Source organism: Branchiostoma lanceolatum, chromosome 3, assembly GCF_035083965.1.
Source record: "Branchiostoma lanceolatum isolate klBraLanc5 chromosome 3, klBraLanc5.hap2, whole genome shotgun sequence".
In the NCBI taxonomy this organism is placed as follows: Eukaryota; Metazoa; Chordata; class Leptocardii; order Amphioxiformes; family Branchiostomatidae; genus Branchiostoma; species Branchiostoma lanceolatum.
Window position 1 is genome coordinate 30,015,498 of NC_089724.1, and position 19,638 is coordinate 30,035,135.

At 41.4% G+C, this 19,638-nt stretch overlaps 3 protein-coding genes across 5 annotated transcripts; 2 read left to right on the forward strand and 1 right to left on the reverse strand.

Moving 5' to 3' along the window:
* Positions 1-41: 41 nt before the first annotated feature.
* LOC136431351 (mitochondrial ribosome-associated GTPase 2-like) lies at positions 42-1,497 on the forward strand. Its single transcript, XM_066422678.1, has one exon. The coding sequence runs from the start codon at positions 249-251 to the stop codon at positions 1,395-1,397; it is 1,149 nt and encodes a 382-aa protein (XP_066278775.1). The 5' UTR covers positions 42-248; the 3' UTR covers positions 1,398-1,497.
* Positions 1,498-6,080: 4,583 nt separating this feature from the next.
* LOC136429358 (nose resistant to fluoxetine protein 6-like) lies at positions 6,081-9,347 on the forward strand. Of its 2 annotated transcripts, XR_010754749.1 has the most exons (5): positions 6,081-6,494; positions 6,746-6,839; positions 7,013-7,595; positions 8,493-8,572; positions 9,130-9,347. XR_010754749.1 is itself a non-coding variant. In XM_066419204.1 (3 exons), exons 1-3 carry the CDS (start codon positions 6,341-6,343, stop codon positions 7,116-7,118), a joined length of 354 nt encoding a protein of 117 aa, XP_066275301.1. In that variant the 5' UTR covers positions 6,081-6,340; the 3' UTR covers positions 7,119-7,619. The 2 variants fall into 2 exon arrangements, 1 of the variants encoding a protein (XP_066275301.1); XM_066419204.1 differs by lacking the exons at positions 8,493-8,572; positions 9,130-9,347 and having other exon boundaries at positions 7,013-7,619.
* Positions 9,348-14,648: 5,301 nt separating this feature from the next.
* LOC136431360 (MORN repeat-containing protein 4-like) lies at positions 14,649-19,630 on the reverse strand. Of its 2 annotated transcripts, none has more exons than XM_066422700.1 (5): positions 19,434-19,630; positions 17,378-17,456; positions 16,951-17,065; positions 16,481-16,590; positions 14,649-15,391 (listed from the first exon to the last, which is right to left on the reverse strand). In XM_066422700.1, the coding sequence occupies exons 1-5, from the start codon at positions 19,434-19,436 to the stop codon at positions 15,243-15,245; spliced, it is 456 nt and encodes a 151-aa protein (XP_066278797.1). In that variant the 5' UTR covers positions 19,437-19,630; the 3' UTR covers positions 14,649-15,242. The 2 variants fall into 2 exon arrangements, with proteins under 2 accessions (XP_066278797.1, XP_066278798.1); XM_066422701.1 differs by lacking the exon at positions 19,434-19,630 and adding an exon at positions 19,358-19,378.
* Between the last annotated feature and the right edge of the window lie 8 nt (positions 19,631-19,638).

Below are 19,638 nucleotides of genomic sequence, written 5' to 3' on the forward strand. Positions count from 1 at the left end.
ATAAAGCGGGTACATGGAATATTCCATTAGAAGATAGGGGACCGAGGTCACACGCTGCAGGAGGACAAATGCTGAGTTGATTTTTGAAACATTCTTGCAGTTCCAAGGTCTCAAAATACCATCTAAACTGTTGATCATAGGACTTAAACTATGGACTTCATGTTGGATGCGACTTTCAGGCAGCTGGTATTTTGCCACAGTGCATCACAGACTTGAGCTGAATCACCAATGCGAGTGAAGAGTTCATCATGGCCATGTTGTGTAGAACAGGACTGGGCAGGAGACCGTCAGTCTTGGTCCAGGTGGCACTTCAGAGAACTTATGCCAGTAAGCAGAGCGAGAAAGGGAAAGCAAAGGCGTTTGTGGACTGGCGCCGTGTGCACGCTGAGGGAGGAAAGGGTGGGGATGGGTGCTCGGCATTCATCCGTGAGTTTGCGCGGCCGTTTGGTGGCCCCGGGGGTGGGGACGGCGGGAATGGTGGAAATATCGTCATCGAAGCTTACAAGAGGGTTAAGTCCTTAGCTAAGGTGAAGAGTATCTACAAGGCCGAAAACGGAAGCCCAGGTGGTAATAATGGTTGCCATGGCAAGAACGCCTCCCATACAGTGATCCCAGTTCCTGTGGGAACGTGCATCAAGGGAAATGGCGATGTTATAGTAGACTTGGAGAAGGATGGAGATGCGGTGGTCGTAGCTCATGGGGGACTGGGGGGTAAAGGCAACCAGTTCTTCTTATCCAATGAGGATAAATCTCCTACGTTGGCGACACCTGGTGAGCCAGGAGAGACATGTGTGCTTGACCTGGAGCTCAGGACCATCGCACATGCAGGGCTGGTAGGCTTTCCCAATGCCGGGAAGTCGACCCTGCTTCGAGCAATCTCACGTGCTCAGCCAACTGTCGCAGCCTACCCCTTCACCACCCTCAAACCCCATGTAGGGATCATCCAGTATGAAGATTTCGAGCAGGTAGCCGTGGCCGACATCCCGGGGCTCATACGCGGCGCACATCTCAACAAGGGCCTGGGCCAGTCGTTTCTACGCCACATCGAGCGCTGTCGCTTTCTGCTCTTCGTTGTTGATCTGTCTATCACAGAACCGTGGACACAGCTGGACGACCTGAAGTACGAGTTAGAGATCTACCAGTCCGGACTTTCTTCTCGGCCGCATGCTGTAGTTGCAAATAAGACGGATTTACCTGGAGCTTCAGAGAAACTGAAGCTTTTACAAAAACATGTGGACATGCCGGTTCTACCTATTTCTGCCAAGGAAGGCTGGGATGTAGGCAGGGTGATAAGCCACATACGAGAGCTGTATGACAAGGATATGGCACGGGTAGCAAATCAACAAGGAGAAAAGCAAAATCATTCCCAGAAGAAAACTGTGATCCTGGAGTGGTGATATTTCAAATGTATACCTTTCACCAAGTTGACAAATCATTTTTTAGTCATAGACATAGACTACTTCATTCTAAATGCAATAAATGTGATGATGAAGAGGACATGTGAGAGACCGAGTTTATCAACTTACTACAGTGTACGTGTATGATGTAGAACTGGAGTGAAATACTAGATGAAGTACTAAAAACTTATTTCAATTTTTAAGTACTGTCCAGCACCAGTCTTTGTCATGGAATGAGCAATCCACTGCTTCTATGAAGCCCATATGGCTGGTCGAGCCAGTGCTCTGTGCAGGCCAGCCAACCTTCACCATGCCGTGACATGCCTGTGTGCTTATTTCTCCATATCCATGTTGCTTAATTGAGTATGACATTTACTTTTCATGTGCACTACACCTTTGTAATTTTGTGCCATGCAGATATGAAATAAATTATCTTATTGGAAAAAATGGTGCAAGCACAACCACTGTAGACACAACATGGGCAACAGTTGGGCAATGCCTGATATCCCATGTGCCATGTTTTGGCAACGTTTGAGTGACGTGTACATGTACAGTATCAATAACACAATATTCTCGTTTGCAGTGTTTGTTGCATTTTTTCTTCAACTTTATTTGAAGATTATCAATCCCATTATATAATAGTACATCCAAACATATCCAAGGTATAAAGGCAGGCTATAGATTGATTAAAGAAAATTCAACTTTGGAAAGAAAATATGGAAGAGTAGAATGTTGGAATATGATAACCATAAAGGGGGTTCTTCTAATTTGATTCTATAGTTTTCTATTCTACTTCAATTGCTTTTGCATTTTGGTGCATGATCACAAAAAGTTCTGTGCCAGGATATGTATTTTCCGCAACAGGTGTAATTTCCGGTAACGGAAATTACAACAGTAAACTTTGGCTTTTCCTTCAAAACGATGTCTATTTTTGGGTTACATCGTTTATCAGTAGAAGGACATATGTATGGGCATTTAGAAAATGGGCAGTGTTCCTACATCAGGCCTTGTTAAAAACACAGAGAGCATCAAACGATGGGAACGGAAGTTACATTCATAACTGTAATGTCTTTTGTTCGGGGAGGTGGTTCACGACTGATAGCAAACACATAAAGTCGTCATAAAAACAACAGTTTGGAATCTTATATGTGGCTTATCTTAATGTCAGGAACGTCTTGCTTCAAACGGTTACGGAACTTACCGTATTGGGCGACAGGCATAAACCACCTTGCACAACGTACAAGAACAGTGACAGGACCGATCTGACGTGATTTGTCGTAGGGCCTTGGTAGCTGGATTCATCAATTAACCGGTCATTCTCTGAACTGAATTGTTACGTTCTCGGCTGATTTTCAAATTTTGCATGTCTCCGCAGGCGACAGCCGTTTTTTATGACTCTTTAGGCCACCTATTGCCATAACTTCTTCTGAGTCAAAACCCATAAGTAATTTTGTGGTGCATTTTTCGTGAAACATGATACATGTTGTGGGAAAGTGAAGAATGCATCGATGGTGACCGTAATTTGGCTCATATCAAGTCGTAAAGGCTGGCCACACAATTTGTACATTCAAATGAGAACGAGCCAGTAGTAAATCTGGAAACAACTGTAGGGACTATCTGAGTAAATGAATGCCTCCAGTGCGCGAAGTAGTAGGAGTTTACGTGGGATACTAATGCGTCATCTGAACTGATGCGGGAAGAGGCCCTTTCAGCACAAAGGACAGGAACCTTTTCTGTATGACCTTTTAAACGTGTCTGATTACTGTAACTACATTTTATAAGGCTTGACGTGAGAAAACGCATGCAGCCAATATGTTGGAATATCTAACACGTCACCTCTTGTCACAATGAAATCCAGTTAAGTTGAGTATCATAATGGACCGTATGATCCAGTGCTGTCTGAGGCTTTGGTATAATGTGAAATGTGCAAACCGTTCACAACGTCTTGTATTCAGCTGGCGACAACAACAGGACTAAGATATCTGTTAGGGAAAAACACAGTCCGTAACGACAGAAAGCGAAGACGTCACGCCCAAATTCTGGCATGACGAACAATCACGAGGTGAGTTCTACTGCCTCTCTCAGCCAGAAAGGAGGGTCTGCATGCCATTTTTCGTTAAGCGTTACGAGCGATTTTAATTCACCGTTAATCGTTACCGGCCGCCCTGAATTTACCGTTAAGCGTTATCGGTATATTAATCGTGAAGCGTTACTGGTCGTTTTAATTCCTCGTTAAGTGTTATTTGTCATCCTGAATTCAACGTTAAGCGTTATTGAGTAATTCCTCGTTACGCAGGAAAAAGCATTTCAGTGGGTCAAGATTTCAAAATTTTCTCCAGGGAGCACACGGCTCTGGCGAAAATATGTCGGTAGGGCGCCCCTAGCCCCCCCCCCCCACACACACACACAATTTGAAGCTGAAACACTTCAGATCTATTTTTCACTCTACCAGCAAAGTTTTCTCCTCAAAATTCTGGAAATCATATATATGAGCGTTTCTCGGTTCAAAATTTTACAATTTTCCCCGATGCATGCCGGGCCTTCGTCGAAAAATATTGCTAGGAGGGCGTCGACCCCAAAACTCAAGCTGAAACTCGTCTGTATTTTTTCACAAACAGAGATATCATTAAACTTAACATACATTACCAGTAATAATTGCCCGTCGAAATGCAAAAAATTTTAGCATTTCAGGGTGTCAAGGAGCATGTCGCAGCTCCGACGAGGTCTGGAGGGCGTGACGCCCCTCAAAAATCAAGCTGAAACTCTTCTGTATTTTTTTTTTCAAATAAAGATGTCATAAAACTTAGCTTACTCTTCAGCAAAATCCCCCCCTCAGAATGTAGGAAATAGCGTTTCAGAGGGTCAAGACATAAAAATTTTCGTCGAGCCTTCTGCGCTCTTCATCGTGATCATGAACATTTCGTCCCACCAATACGAAATTTCCTGTCGCCGCCGAATTTAAAGGGTTCGGAGCACGCGTGCGAGAATGGCATACTAGTAGCGTAATAGGTCTCTTGCCATACGATCAGGACGACTAGTGGCAAAAAAAGTCGTCTTCAGGGGTATCTCATGTTCTAAAAATGCTGAATTTACCGTTAAGCGTTATCGGCCGGCCTGAATTTACCGTTAAGCGTTATCGGCTGGCCTAAATTTACCGTTAAGCGTTACCAGGAACCCCCCCCCCCCCATGTAGACCCTCAACTATGTTACCCACTGCATTTAGCCTATGTTGGGCATGAATATGCAATTATTAATAAGTTCATTGTCATTGTCAATATTCGCAAAGGCTTCTCTGACTGTGACGTTTGTTAATTTTGTAGGAGAGTGAAGCACAACAACATGACGTCACAGTGACTGTGCCTGACGACAAGACGCAACCGGTGACCACAGCAGCAAAAGAAGGTCAAAATCCACTATGAGCGATTGTTGCATATTTACCTTCGTCAGTGTTCGTGTGTGTGTGTTTGTGTGTATGTGTGTGTGTGTGTGTGTGTGTGTGTGTGTGTGTGAGTGTGTGTGTGCGTGCGTGTGTGTGTGTGTGAATACTATAACTCAGGAAAATAAGTCAAGAAAGGGTTGACAAATCGTCATGTTGTGTAGGTAGCTTATGGTTAGACTAACATAACCATATGCTAATCATGCAAATCAGGGTCTAACTTGCATAATTACCGAGGAAAGTTGAAAAGATCCGCTGCAATCCTTGCTAGTATTCTCAAACATGTGACATATACGTGACTGAGAAAGACAGCAATATTGATGTACACCTATTATTCAAATGAACATCTTATGAAAATCAACTAGAGTTTGGCGACGTATCTCCATGAAATATCTAGACCTATTGCAGATTTTATGCTGATGACATGCACATTTACATTATTTATGTATGGTCACGATCACCTGCAACTAACTTGTAACACATGTCACAAGTATAAATTCCCATTATCTATCATCAAGGCCAAGTTGATTTGATTGCATGGGTTACATCCGCGCGCGCATCAATTAACTTTTGTCCGTTTCAAAAGAAATGTTTTCGGTCACATTGTAAATCTTAAAAAGGAGCTGCAAAATTGGAATTTCGGAAAACAGAAATCGTAGAAGGCCTAAGTCAGTTCCAAAGTAAAAAAAAAGAAGTTTTGAAAGAACAAAAACAAAGAACCTATACATGTTTTATTTCGGTATACCATACTCTGTGTGTTTAGTTTTGTTCATCCTTCCTGACCACGCAGATTTCAAAATGAAGGCAACTTTTATTGCGATTTTTTTATTTATTCGCACGCGGGCATCGGTTCTGGGGTCCCAAGAGGATGTAATCCCTGCATTCAAATCAACATGTAATTTTCATTGATTATGCAAATCAGTTCCTCATTTGCATGGTTGGTATCTGTTTATGTTCCATCTGCCATGAATTACATGTGTTACATATATTGAAGTCCAGTTATGTAAAACAATGTAATTTAAGACCATTGTAGTAGCAGAACACACAGGACTATTACTCGAAAAGGTAAACATCACTTGGCGAAGGTATGGGGTCGTTGAACTCTAGTTTGTTTATCCTTCTGTTCTGCGATCATCGACGTTGATCGATAAGTAACTGTGACAAGTCAAATGTAATAGGGTGCACTAGCATTGCACTATCATATAGTTTCTGTTATAATATTCGTCCAATATGTGACGGGACATATTTTCGGTCGACGCTCGGGCGATTTTCAAACTCGGCAAGCTCCAGGCGATCTACAAATTCGGCCGGCGTTCGCTTGAATTGTGACGCCGGCTTAAGGGACACTCCATCAAGGCCAAGGCCAACAACTGTCACACCCCATTACACAAAAATATGAAGAACGGTAATTCTGTTATAAAGAATATGATATCAGATGTGGAGGTACTACATTTGTATTTTGTCTTGAACAGTTACTTCTTTCATAGGTATCACCGGCCGTATCCTAATGTGCTTCTCCCTCTACACCAACGTCGGGAAGCTCCTCAGCACCAGACAGGCGCCCGGCAGCATCAAGTGTCTGCACGGCATCCGCTTCATCAGCATGACCTGGGTCATCCTGGGGCACACTTACCTGTATGCTGGTAAAAGATCCGCTATCGGTACGTAGATCATACCCAATTCTCAGCATGACAATCATTCGGCAGACAACGCTAACTCCAAAGCAAAGGAGTTGGACTTTGAAGTAAAAACACTTGTTATTAGTGCATGGACTCAAATAATCTGGTCCAAGGTATACCTTTAATTTGGTTTCTTCGTTCTCACCACATGTTTGATGATGTATTTAATATGATATGATATGATACGATATGATGTGAGAATTACCAAACAAACCACCAATCTTATTTTTCAGACAACACGCTGCAGTCCATTGAAATTAGTCAAACATTTACATTTCAAGCCATCAATAATGGCACCGTTTCCGTGGACTCCTTCTTCTTCCTCAGGTCAGGCAACAGTTCTTTAAACTCTGTACGTTATATTGCAGTAGATTCAGTTACATCCTTAAGCTTTAAAAAGTCTCTAATTCCTTTTGTACGTTGCCAGTAGCCCTTCGAACATGTAAAAATGGAGGTCTAAGAATCAATAGCTCACTAAGATTTCAAATCTTGCCTTCCAGCGGACTACTGATGTCATACCTTCTAATCCAGCAGATAGAGAAGAACAAAGAAAGAGGAAAATCAGTTCGATACGGCATGGTGTATTCCCACAGATATTGGAGGTGAGGATATTCCACATCTATCTTGAAACACATACCGCCAGATCAAAACATGTTATTGCTAATAACACTGTCAGCATGAAGATCCTATCAATAGTGCAAAAAACATTTATAAACAGGAACATCCTGTTAATAACCCCGGTCTTAGGTTTTTATTATATCAAACCATAAGGCAAGGAGGAGTCTACCAGATATGTCACAGCAAAGGAATCTGGGGCTGAACCGGGTCGTTAATGCCCAACCAATGATAAAATCATGTAGGGAAAACATCCTGGAGAACATTAACAATTGCCTTCTTTCTATCATCCTCAGGTTAACACCTACCTACATGTTCGCCTTGATGCTGTACATGTGGGTGCTTCCCTACATGTTCTCCGGTCCCTTCTGGCCTGCAGCTCCTAACGGCATAGATCTAGGCAGCTGTGCGGACAACTGGTGGACAAACCCACTGTATATCAACAACTTCGTCAACGCTGATAGAATTGTATGCACATCTCTGTTCAGCTTTAACTAAAACCCCGTTCACACTCATTTTTTTCAATCGCGATTGAAGTATAATCGCGATTGTTCGATCCGATCGCGATTGAACGCAAAGAAACTTTTGCGTTCACACTGCTTTTCGCCAAGTGGATTAAAGTACGCCGTGATCCGACTGCGATTGAAGCACGAGGTCAAAGGTTCGGCGTCGCTTGCTACAAAATGGCGGGAGTCCCCCAACTCTTGATGATTTTGTATCTCTGGAGAATATTCTGTAGCAGTGGAAGGGAACGCAATCGGCGGGCTATGATCGCGAGAAGGCGTGAACGACGAAGGCTTTTGTATATTGGCCTCGCTGAAGTACGGGTAATGAACGCGACAAGTGCTGTAGACAGGACGATCTGGGAGCGTGAATGAAGCGACGATTGGTGGGAAAACATTGTACAGTACTTGGTACATTACTTATGTGATAAGTTGCGACCCTAGCCTTGAACCGGCCGAAATCCCCGCGGATCGCGATGGAATGAATCGTAGTTGCGTTCACACTCACAATTTGATAGGATTGGATTGGATCCGATCGCGATTAATCCAATCAAACTACCTCCGGAGGTAGTTACAATCCAATCGCGATTGGATCGTTTTGGATCGTTCCAATCGCGATTGGGAGCGTTGACACTGAAAAAGTCAATCGCGATCGGATCGATTCAATCGCGATTATACTTCAATCGCGATTGAAAAAAATGAGTGTGAACGGGGTCTTTTAGTCCATAAGATACGAGGCAGTCGGAAAACAGTGGTCCGTGAACCACGGTTACAACATCATAGTGCTTACTTTTATGTGCTATGTTTAAGGGGACTGCATCTTAATGTCTATCTGTCTGTCTGTCTGTTTCTCTTCGCTTAGTGTATGAGCTGGACCTGGTATTTGGCCAATGATATGCAGTTCTTCGTCATCGGAGTTCCTCTCGTCTACCTAATATACAGGTACATATGTATATCGCACACTTTTACACTTTGTCTGTCAGAAAACCCATAGCAACATGTTGTCAAAGGCATAGTCTTAAAATGATGATACAGTCCCCTTATCCACAACCAGGTAGCGGGCGTACGCATAGTCCAGTGGTTAGCGGCCCTGCTTCTGCAACTAGAAGCGGTGAGTCCGATCCCGGCTGTGTCGCTCACCCGACATGCCCGCTACCGGAATGGGGCGCAGTCCTTAGGACGGGACGTTAAGCCGCGGTCCGCTGTTCATTGTGCCTAGGGGAATTCTCCCGGTATAATGAACCTGTAAATATCAGTGCAAGAATAGCCCTTCAGCGAGCTAAACTATCACTTTCATTTAAATACTATGCAGTCACTCTCCATCCATCATAATGAACCGACATGGTGCGTATTGTTAGCACAAATCATTTAGTAGCACATATCAATCTGTATGTTATCAGAAAGACATCGCTGTGGGATACAAGGGAGAAAAACGACGTGTTAACTTTTCAGTGGGCTTGTTTTAGCGTTTGCTGATGAATACATTTTCTTACTCACAGATGGCAGATATTGGGGATTGCTGTGAAGCTGGCTCTCCTGCTGGCAAGCTTCATCACCACTGCAGTCATCACTTGGCACTATGATATGAAAGTCCTTACCGGGGGGTAAGGATACCATTTGATGTCTCGCCATGTACACACAGCTAAGCCTAAGGTAGCGACGTATTCGAATACTATTCATATAAATTTATATAACTTCAGCGTTTGTAATTGCTTATATGCACGATAGATTTGAATTCTTACTATGACCAATGTCAACAAAAGTCTGTCATAGTTGAATCACTCAACGTACTTAGTATTTTCGAGTTCTTCAAAGCTCTGAAGGAACAGTTTCAATGCTGTATGTGGTGTCTTTAACCAGATTGCACACATTAATGTGAAACTGGCCATAGTTGCTGAAGATATCACCAAAACCTATTTTCTATAATTTCTTTTTCAGGTACGGGGGGTACTATGACTACTCTCCAAGCAGGGCTAGGGTTTCGGCTGGTTTTTAACGTGTTTTTAGGCGTTTTTGTCATGCCTTCTACTTTGTCATCGTTTTTGTTGTGTCGCAAACCCAAGCTCTGCAGGCACTGACCTCGGGGCGGGGCAAACCTATTTACTTCCATTGAAAAAAAGGTGACAGTACTCCTCCCCGAGAACCATTAGATAATCATTAGTGGTAACAATTTTACTGCCCCGGATTATCACACATCCGGCAAATGTAGAGCGGCATTCACCAGGCCGCGCCGGTCTCCCGCTGACTGCCCTATTCATGCGACAGGCTGGTGTCCACGATCCCACGCCGGCATGATCATTGATAGCATCATAACGCATTACTAGTAATCATTATTATCATTATCTCAGGCATCGTTAAAAGCCATACTGTCGTATCGGACCGTACCTGGTGGGTGTTTTTGTTGGCTGGCTGCTGGTCAAGATGAAAAGGAAACAGGCAAGGAGTAAGGTGAGTCAACCACAATTGTCTGAAATCAGTGGTTCTCATTTATGGTCCTGTATTATGATAGCTTGAATTGATGTGTTGATAAAAATTGAAGCTACAATCGGCGGTATAAAATCTAGTTCTACCAGATCTTTCCTTAGCCACTGACGAAAGATAGCGGATGCTGTCTGAAACATCTGACTGTTTCAAAATTTTATCCAGTTGCTCGAGTAACTATTTTTGTCGTATCTTATTAGCTGGATGTCTAACCTTCATCAACGTAACTGTTATTAATCTAGTTAGAATACATTTATTGTATTTTGCTGTGCATTTAGGCCTGAATCGTCCTGTTTTGCTAACCTCTTGATGCAAAATCAATTTAGTAATACAAGATCTAGGGAGTTGATTACAAACCTATGAATTCAGAGGTTCTCCTTTATCGTCCTTTTCGGAGCTGTTTCCGCTGCATTGATGTGTCTGGTATGAACGTTAGTATTTTGTAATGCGGCTAATAATGTGCTGTTGTTGTATGGCTGAAGTGATCGACATGAAAAGTACTAGTACCAGTCCTCTCCTTGAAACCCTCGACAACAGATGTCGATGATCTTGTAGCAATCAGATTGAGTAGAAAACCACGGAGACATTAATTGTGACATTTGTCCCTCACGCTTCCTAACGACGAATTTTCCACCTCTCTGTACCAGATCATGAGCCTGTTGATGCCTATCGGTTGGCTCGTAGCTGCTACCTTTGCTATGGCTGTGTTGTATGCAACATACGGCTTCTACCAGGGGACAACTCTCCAAACTGAACCTGAGAACGTATTGTATCTTACTGTCCATCGTACCGTCTGGGCCATGGCGCTCGGCTGGGTGGCTGTCGCGTGTTATCATGGATACGGAGGTACAACATAGTTCAAATATGATCAAATATGAATTACCCAGTCATTATTACAATGACAATGCAACTCCGATAAAGATTGAAGAACAGAAACTGTCCTAAAGGCAACATAAGTTGTGTTAGAGCCATATGTTGACACAATTAAAGTTTGGATTTGAAAACCCACAAGTCTGACTTGCGATTTCACACAACAGCAACTGGTGCATGACTAGCGCAGGAAGGTAACATTTCGCGTCCATAAGGCACAATCACTGAAATCACCATGTAAGAACTTATTGATGACAAGTACACGCTGTTTGTTACATCAGACCACCAGTTTGCATCGCTCGTGTTGTGATGTACTTTATCCTCTACAGGGGTGGTGGACATCATCCTCTCCTGGGACGCCTGGGTGCCCCTGAGCCGCCTGACCTTCTGTGCCTACCTGGTACAGAGTCTGGTGGTCTAGGATACGGTCTACCTTATCAGGGAGGTGCCCATTCACTACACCACACCCACTAGGGTGCGTTTGTAAAAACAAGAGTCCGGAAACCTCCAACCTCAATGGAATATTTGAGCTTTTGTAATGTTCTTGTTTTACATTGAATATGCAAATCAGTATGCAATTAGCATAGTGTATTCAGAACTAGAGTACCAAGACCTCATATTTTCGCTAGATGATGTTATTTTCGAGTGATGTATCATTAATGTTTCTCATTAATTATGCAAATAAGGTCCTCATTTGCATATATTATACAAGTTGATCATTTTCTGTTCCCGTATAACACATTATGTTCGAAGTATGAAAGTACTATCTTTAGCAAATATGGCCATCTTAACATATCTATGTGAATGAGACCCTGATTTACACGATTTATTTATAACAATGTTCACCTTTACGTAGCTTCCAAATGCGGCAAGATTAGAATTCCCATCATTTACATGTACCACTATGGAATTATGGTACTTTCTCAATAATTTTGCTTGCATAATTGATGTCTGTCGATATTTCTCTCTTTCTCAGCTACATATATCACAGGTTTGAGACTCCTATGGTGAAATGCAGAGGATTTATGAATGTTCCTCTTGACTATGCAATTATGCACCTGATTTGGATACTTGGTATTTAATTATGTAAATCACCACCCGTGCTTTCTGCATTCCAAAACTCATGACGATCCGTCAACACCTTTTTGGGTTATTTCATCCCTAAGTCTGAAACGAAATTACAAATGTAGCCCCTGCAGTTCCAAACAAGCTGCTAGGGGTCCCAAACTTACACCATTTACTCCCCATCCCAAGAGATATCCATTAGTATTATTAGAAAATCAAGAACCTGACACTTCCAGAAAATTTTACGTCAAACTTTGAAGTTCCGCTGAAGTACTGTAGGTTACCATAGGGCAAAATTTAGTCTATTGTCTTACAATAATCGGTTGGCTGATTTTCAATGTCCATTTGACTTTATTCCAGACCTATTTCTTTTTGGGGCACGTGACTCTATCCTACGGTTTGGCCTCCATAGGCAGTGGAAGCACCATTGATGGGACTGGAGAAAATCATCTTCAACAAATAAGACATAACGTTACCTTGCGCAGTTTTATGGCTGATCTTTCAATAATTGAAAGAATGACTGGATATTTTCCTCTGAATGTTTTTACATTAAGTCCATTGCAAGACACCGAGAGGTTTTTTGAATAATATTTGTAATACTTTAGAATTTTTCTGAAGAAAAGAATATCTAAGTGACAATATTCCTAAATGTTGAATATAAATTTTTCTGAATTCAATAAGATAGTTTGGAACTCTTTGGAAGTCACTGAACAAACATTTCTTTATCTAGAATAATTTCTAAACATCTAGTATACTATACATTTTGTAAATGATCAATTTTTATGAGACCTACATTGGGCTGACTCTATTCTGTCTAGACTACATTGGCTTAACGTTTTAATGATAATGCAGAAGACAAATGAAAGCTATGATGGTCTGCCTCAGCACATGCTGACATGTAGCAAACATGATGATGATTCTGTCTAAACATGTGCCGATGAGAAATATGAAAAGGTTTCATCTGCCTTGTGATGGACTGCTCTATTTAGAAAACGGGAGGTGACATGGATCAAAAGAAAATTGACAGATCTATATTGTAAATGCCTGTTACTATTAAGACGGTTATTCTTTAGTTCTATATTCAAAATCAACCCATTGCATCCTCCTTATTTATGTACAAATTCTAAGTTGAATATCATAATTAAATTTTCTAAGTTGAATTTCATATATTCATATTTTTCACCCTACACTTATTTGCTTGCAAAGGTTTCCAAAGCTGTGGAGGATTCTACCAACGCCTTGATGACTTCATATCTTGTCTCTTTACCCATCTTGTCTTTCTATGTGGATCTATCCACAAGGTACTCCACGAAGCCTGAGAAGTTAGTCATGGCACGCTGAGCCCACGGCTGGTTAGCAAGGGCCTGTAGGATGGCTAGACCAGCGTAGTGTAAGTTTTTGAAAGGTTGTTGGACTATGGACCGTGAGAGTGTCCATGGGTTTTGGACTGAAGGTATTGAACCAGCCTTCTAACATGGACAGCTGGTCTTCCGTGTGATCTGTAACCTGTAATAGAGATCCATACAAAATTAACCTTCTTTTGTCATAGGTGTGGTATTGACTGAAACAAACATACGGTATTGCTCACATTGGAGACACTTTAAAATCTTGGGAACCTTAGGCACTTTCTCCCCGGTGACTTGTGCTAAAGCCATAAATCCAAACAAGCACACGGTGAAGAGAGGGTGAATTGAAAAGTTTGGCTTCTTTGTTTGGAAGCAGGAAAAGACAAAAAGCCCTAAAACAGCTCATACTGTGAATCAACATCAAAAGAGTTTGAAAGCTATAGCTACAGCACAGAGACTGTCAATCATATAGTCTAACCTGGAGTGAGAAGAGGGAAGCCAGGGTTGTCAGCCCATGCATCTCTGGATGATCCTACCCAACTGTTTCCTACCCAACTGTTTCAAACAATTTGTCCAGTTGCTGCATAGTCTATTGTATGGCATGTCACAGATATGAACTTCCCATCATTTAGTACTTTATAGAAGTTTCTTATTAAACATACAAATAAGGTTTCATTTGCATAAATCATGTCTATTTATGATGAGCCACACCTAAATTATGTTGTCTTAGTATTTTCTCATCAATTGTGCAAATAATGACCTACCGGGCATTCTGTTTTGCATAATCACGATGTTCACCTTTAAGCTTTGCCTAACTTCCAAATGCCACAGAATAAAATTCTCATAATTTACTGCTCAAACCACGGAGTCGGACCTGACTTGAGGCTAGATGGTGATAATAGATAATAAAGCCAATCTAAGAACTACGCTGTTTTTGTTACTGCACACCAGGGCTGTCTCCAGGACCGAAGACGGAAATTTGCCTGTCAGTGTCAGGACAGAAAAACATTTTACCCAAAAATAGGAATTGCATGATATAGAATTGATGAAAATGCATTTTTGTATCCTTAAAATGACTAATTTCAACAACACAAATTAAAACATTGGATGCCAAAGAATGAGGGGGACAGAAAATTATTTAAAGCTGGAGACAGTCCTGCTGCACACTGTGAAACATTTTCTGTAAATCGTACCTGTAAAGGTTGGTGACAGTTTGGACATTTTAATGATGACTAAAAAAGACAATTGAGTCAGTATTATGTTTTAGATACGTTTATTGCATTTGGAAGTATATCTTGCTGTTAGTAAGTATATATGCATGTATTAAAAGATTCTTGCCATCTTTATCATATACAATTTACAAGTACAAAACAATATGTACAGCTAACCTAATCATTTGTCTTGAGAAGTCTTTCAACCACTTTCTATAATTAAGACCATTGCATTTTCATTCAGAAAATTGTGATACGATTTTCATGCATCATACAAAAAACCTCTTGGCACTTTCCAGAAGGTAAAAGTGGGCAAAAAAAAGACAACTGGCATGTAGAAGCATGGTGAAAGGTAAGCAGCCGACCTCAGGCTGATGTGATACTGCAAATTAAAATGAATGTTCTTTAGAAATGACAGCTGTGGTCTGTAGTACACATGTAGCACTGTTGTATACAGCAGATCAAATAATGTAGTGTAAGCACATTTCATCGCTAGTCTGTAAGTTAATGAGAGCGATCTTTCTTTGGCAGAAGGAATGATTATAAGTTGGCCAAACAATATCAGGTATGACACATTGCAAGAATGTAAGTAAAAAGCTTTAGAAATTAATATATATTTCAGGAATGAATGTTGGTGTTTTAAAGATGCTGGGATCTGGCAATGGTCGCAGAATTCCGTGCCTTCCTGATGACCTCGTTACACTGTTGCCGCTCCTTCAGTTCGTTGCCCTCAAAGTAACCCTCATTGCGAGGAAGGCCATGGGTCCCGTCTGCAAAAGTCAGCAGCCCTGAAACATGATGGAACATATCACATGATATTGTACAAACATGGCAGGGTTGGTGGAAAGAGGGGTCCAGTTCAGTTGGTGAAATACAATGGCTGTACTTGTCAGGGGTAGAAAAACTGGACCCTCAAAAACCTTCCTTGCCGTGCTCCTGTTCCAGATGAATTGGAGTGTGCACTGTTGTTGACATGCAGGTTAAGTTTTGAAATACCAGCAACGAATGAAAATAGCAAAGCCTGCACAAAAAAGCTCAGCAAGAATTGGCAAATATGCAACTTATGTTTACTAATACAGGGCTCGAAATTCATTTTTGGAAATAGGTGCACTGGTACACCCAACCCAACAAATTAGGTGCACAGAAAGAATTTTGGGTGCACCACATAGAATAAAGTTGAATGTCAGCCAAACATAATGATAATGTTTAACACTCTTAAGAACTTCAATCTGTAATTCTATAGCTAACCTTAAAATTTCAAATAAGACTTAGTGATACATCAAATAAAGTACAACAAATACTACTTTTTCTGGTAGAATATTCTGCATACTTAGTGTACAATAGTACCCTTATCCTATAGCCTACAAAAATATCTAGGTACACTGGTGCACACACAGTCAAAAATTAGGTACACAGCTCCAATTTTTGGTGCACACAGGTGCACATGCACCCACTATTTCGAGCCCTGCTAATAAGAGCATGTAAACCATTCAGCTTTGGTCCCTCTCCTACTGCTAGTATTTGTCATTGGATTAAGACCAAGTTGAAATATGCCTGAAATATGAATGACATTTTATGGGAACCCCAAAACTGATACGAGCATGCGTATAAGATAGAAGATTGGCAAAAAAATAGTTGCCTTCCTTATAAAACCTATGAGGCCAGGAAGGATCAATAAAACTTAACAAACAGAGGCATACCAAAATATAGATTCTTTTTTTGTTCTTTCCAAACTCAATTTACAGCATGTATTTTCTCATTTTGGAGCTCCTTTTCACGTTTTATTTGTGGAAATGGACTAAAACTGATGTACTCGTGGATGTTATCCATATGATCAAATCAACATGGCCTTATTTGCAGTCAATTGATTACCATACCAAGGCCGTTGACTTTCCCGTCGCGGAACTCTCCCTCAAACTTCATGCCATCACAGCGGGTGAACACGCCGATCCCGGAGAACCTGCCTCCAGCAAACTCTCCTTCATACCTGCACACACACAAATGACAACCACAAGGTTATGTAAGAAACAAAATCAACTGTTGTATTTCTCCCTGCAGAGTTCGTAGCTGGTCACAACCTGGGTTTTAGTCTATACATTATTTTGTAACTAACATGTTAGTAATGTTAGCAATGAAATATTGACTCCATTAATCATCATCATGTCGGGGGGGTTGTCTGGACTAAGTCAACCCTCTTCCTCCAGTCGCTACGGTCTGCCATTGTTAATATACTTAATATTCAGCAACAAATTGCAACATTACAATCCCAGCCAGAGATGTTATAATGAAGATTACATGTACTGATTTTTCAATGTGTGATATTGACTAAAGGGGTTTTTACATGTACCTGGACCCATCAGCAAAGCTCATGACTCCATGGCCACTACAGAAGCCATTCTCAAATCTGCCTGTGTACTTGGTACCATTGGCAAGGGTTAGGTGGCCGAGTCCATGCCGTTTTCCTGATGGAGAAAACATGGTGGATATCATTATTAGATACATTGTTTGAAACTTTCAGATGTGTGTCAATTAAGTTACGGCTCACACTAAGTCAGACACTCATAGTCATAAAATGTTGGTAAACCAGAGGTTGAATATTTTTTATAAGCAAAACTGTTAGACAACTGTGATTTTATTTCATGCAAGTTTATTTACCAGGGGTATTAATTATCAAATGTTCCTTAAAAAGGAAAAGTTGATTTGTAAAAGGATGCATGCAGTATGCGACATTTAACTCAACACATTTGTACTAACAACAAAAAGATGAAACTCACCATGTGCATTCCACTCTCCATGATACTCCTCCCCCTCTCCGTACTTGTAAGAGGCTCTCGTGGTCATGTCAAATAACACCTGGTGGAAACATGGAGGTGGATGAAAGAGAAACACAGAGGTGATTCAAAGCAACTTTTTCGGAGATGACATGACAGAACAGCCACATTTCCAGGGAATATTGAAATAAAAGATTTCATTATCACGTTTCTAGGTAGTTGAAATCAAAAGGTAAAACTACTGTGTCATTCTTGTCGTTTGCTAACGTTAGCTTTTGGGTCCTGGATCACCGACCACTCATGGGACAAGGGTCTGCCAGCTGCCTCAGCTGGGACCAAGAGTGATGCCTTTTAAGACTTAAGCACCCTGGAATGTGCAGTACCTCCACTGCATTGACAGACCATGGGGCACCCTCACTTATTGTGAAACACCAGAATATGTTCAACTAGAGGTCCACGACCTTAAGCTTATACCTTTGCCAAATGGTAACAACCAATGTATCACTAATGTGTTATAAGGTTTCTCAATAGATATTTGGACATCAGTGCACGTGTGTTTGGAGTGTTTGGACTGTTGTGTGTGTACTTTATCGTTTTCTGCTGTCGTTGACACAACAAAGACATCATGGCTACCTGGTGGCGCAAAGTGGTTAACTACCGGTACTCCCTGGAATTTCTACGTGGATTCAAACAGGCTGCACCACCAGCCAGTCCAGACCTCAGAGAACGCTTCCTCAAGCTCCGAGTTTGGAGTTTATTGAGCAGACAAAGGGGAGAGTCCTCGTTGGTTGTGACTGCAATTAACCATGTTGAGACCAGTGCGTGGACTTTGTACAAACAACTGTCTCTGACAAGATACCGGTAACCCAATTACCACAGATGTCTCCAGTTATCATTGATGATGTACACGCCAGAAGGCCTTTGCTATAATATTAAGAGTTTGCCACCTGGAAACTTCTCCACAACAAAGTTCTGTGTAAATTCAAGGATTCTAAAAAAGACTTATTACATGTACAACTAAAAAATCAATTTGAAAGCTCTTATCAAGAAAGAAAATGCTACACGGTGGCATAAAGAAATCAAGGCCATGGCCAATATGAAAGGTAATTTTTAAGTTCAACGCAAGATTTCTTAGGAAATAAGAGCGGCCCAGTTTATCCAATGGTTGTTCGCGACATACTAGTGCATGTTACACCTGGCAGGTGGGGGGTGCACCGATACATGTTGGGAAAATCATGTGATTTGTATGGGATGGGCCGAGTGCATTGCAATTGGATATAGATTTGGCTCTCAATTCCCAACAGAGCAATCAATTCAGTTCATCTTTGAGGGATAATATCACATCCCCAGTGTATCACCTAGGGGGGTAATCTCTCCACTTGCCTGCGATTACATATTTACGCTTTTGGGTTCCTTGATGCTCTTTGAAATCTTGTTTTTGGCAGAAGCAATAGCTATCAAGGGATTTCTTTAGTCGGTATGGTTCAATTTTCTGGAATGGTTTGCGCTTTACCGATTGGTTGACTAACTTAATCGTGTTGAGAATCTCTCGGCTGCCTTCATTGGTGATTAGTAAAGATGGCGGAGCGACAGGATGAACACCGCAGCATCATTTTAACTCAGATTATCCAACAAAATTTTTAAGACAGGACATACGGTAGGTTGGTTTTTGGAGGAAGTGTAATCAATTTCCTTTGCATTCCCTTTTTGGGGTGGCACGTTTTCACATCTTGTGTATTTTACAAAGAATAATTCAAAAGTTTCAAGGGTCATGTTCTCAATAAGACCCCGTTCAAACTAAAAAAAATGGATTGGAATAAACATTTATCTATTCTTTATCCTTTGGTGCTTATTACCTTGACTTTCCGACTTTGCAGTTATTCACAACAAGGTTTACCGTTAGTCCATAACTAGATTTTACTAAATATAAATCACGTACAGGTGTCTATGTATATCACCCCAACAAATCATAATTTTCAAAACCTTGTTGTTGTTGTAAGTTGTTGCCCTAGTCTCGGAGTTTGGACCCGAAAACTTGCTAAAACCCCCTGGGTCTTACCATGCACTGCTGGAAGCAAACAACAATTTTCCTCTTCAGCAAAGCTCCAGGTGCAGCAGTGGTCACACCCCGTTCACCTGTGTGATGTGTTGTTCACCTGTGTGAGGGCCTGCTGCAGTAACGTTACATGCCCCGCCAATGTTTAATTTCCGGGTGTGTACCCTTGTGGAAACGTCACAACCTCGCATGTTTTGATGACGTTTCT

Bases quoted from the DNA above. Each gene is read 5' to 3' on its own strand.
- LOC136431351 (XM_066422678.1), top strand. From the start codon at position 249: ATGGCCATGTTGTGTAGAACAGGACTGGGCAGGAGACCGTCAGTCTTG.
- LOC136429358 (XM_066419204.1), top strand. From the start codon at position 6,341: ATGTGCTTCTCCCTCTACACCAACGTCGGGAAGCTCCTCAGCACCAGA. The intron at 6,495-6,745 runs GTACGTAGATCA...CTTATTTTTCAG, and splicing joins TGGTAAAAGATCCGCTATCG to ACAACACGCTGCAGTCCATT. The intron at 6,840-7,012 runs GTCAGGCAACAG...CTTGCCTTCCAG, and splicing joins GACTCCTTCTTCTTCCTCAG to CGGACTACTGATGTCATACC.
- LOC136431360 (XM_066422700.1), bottom strand. The intron at 17,066-17,377 runs GTGAGTTTCATC...TTTCTCCATCAG, and splicing joins TGGAGAGTGGAATGCACATG to GAAAACGGCATGGACTCGGC. The intron at 15,392-16,480 runs GTATGGTAATCA...ATCATGTTTCAG, and splicing joins CGGGAAAGTCAACGGCCTTG to GGCTGCTGACTTTTGCAGAC.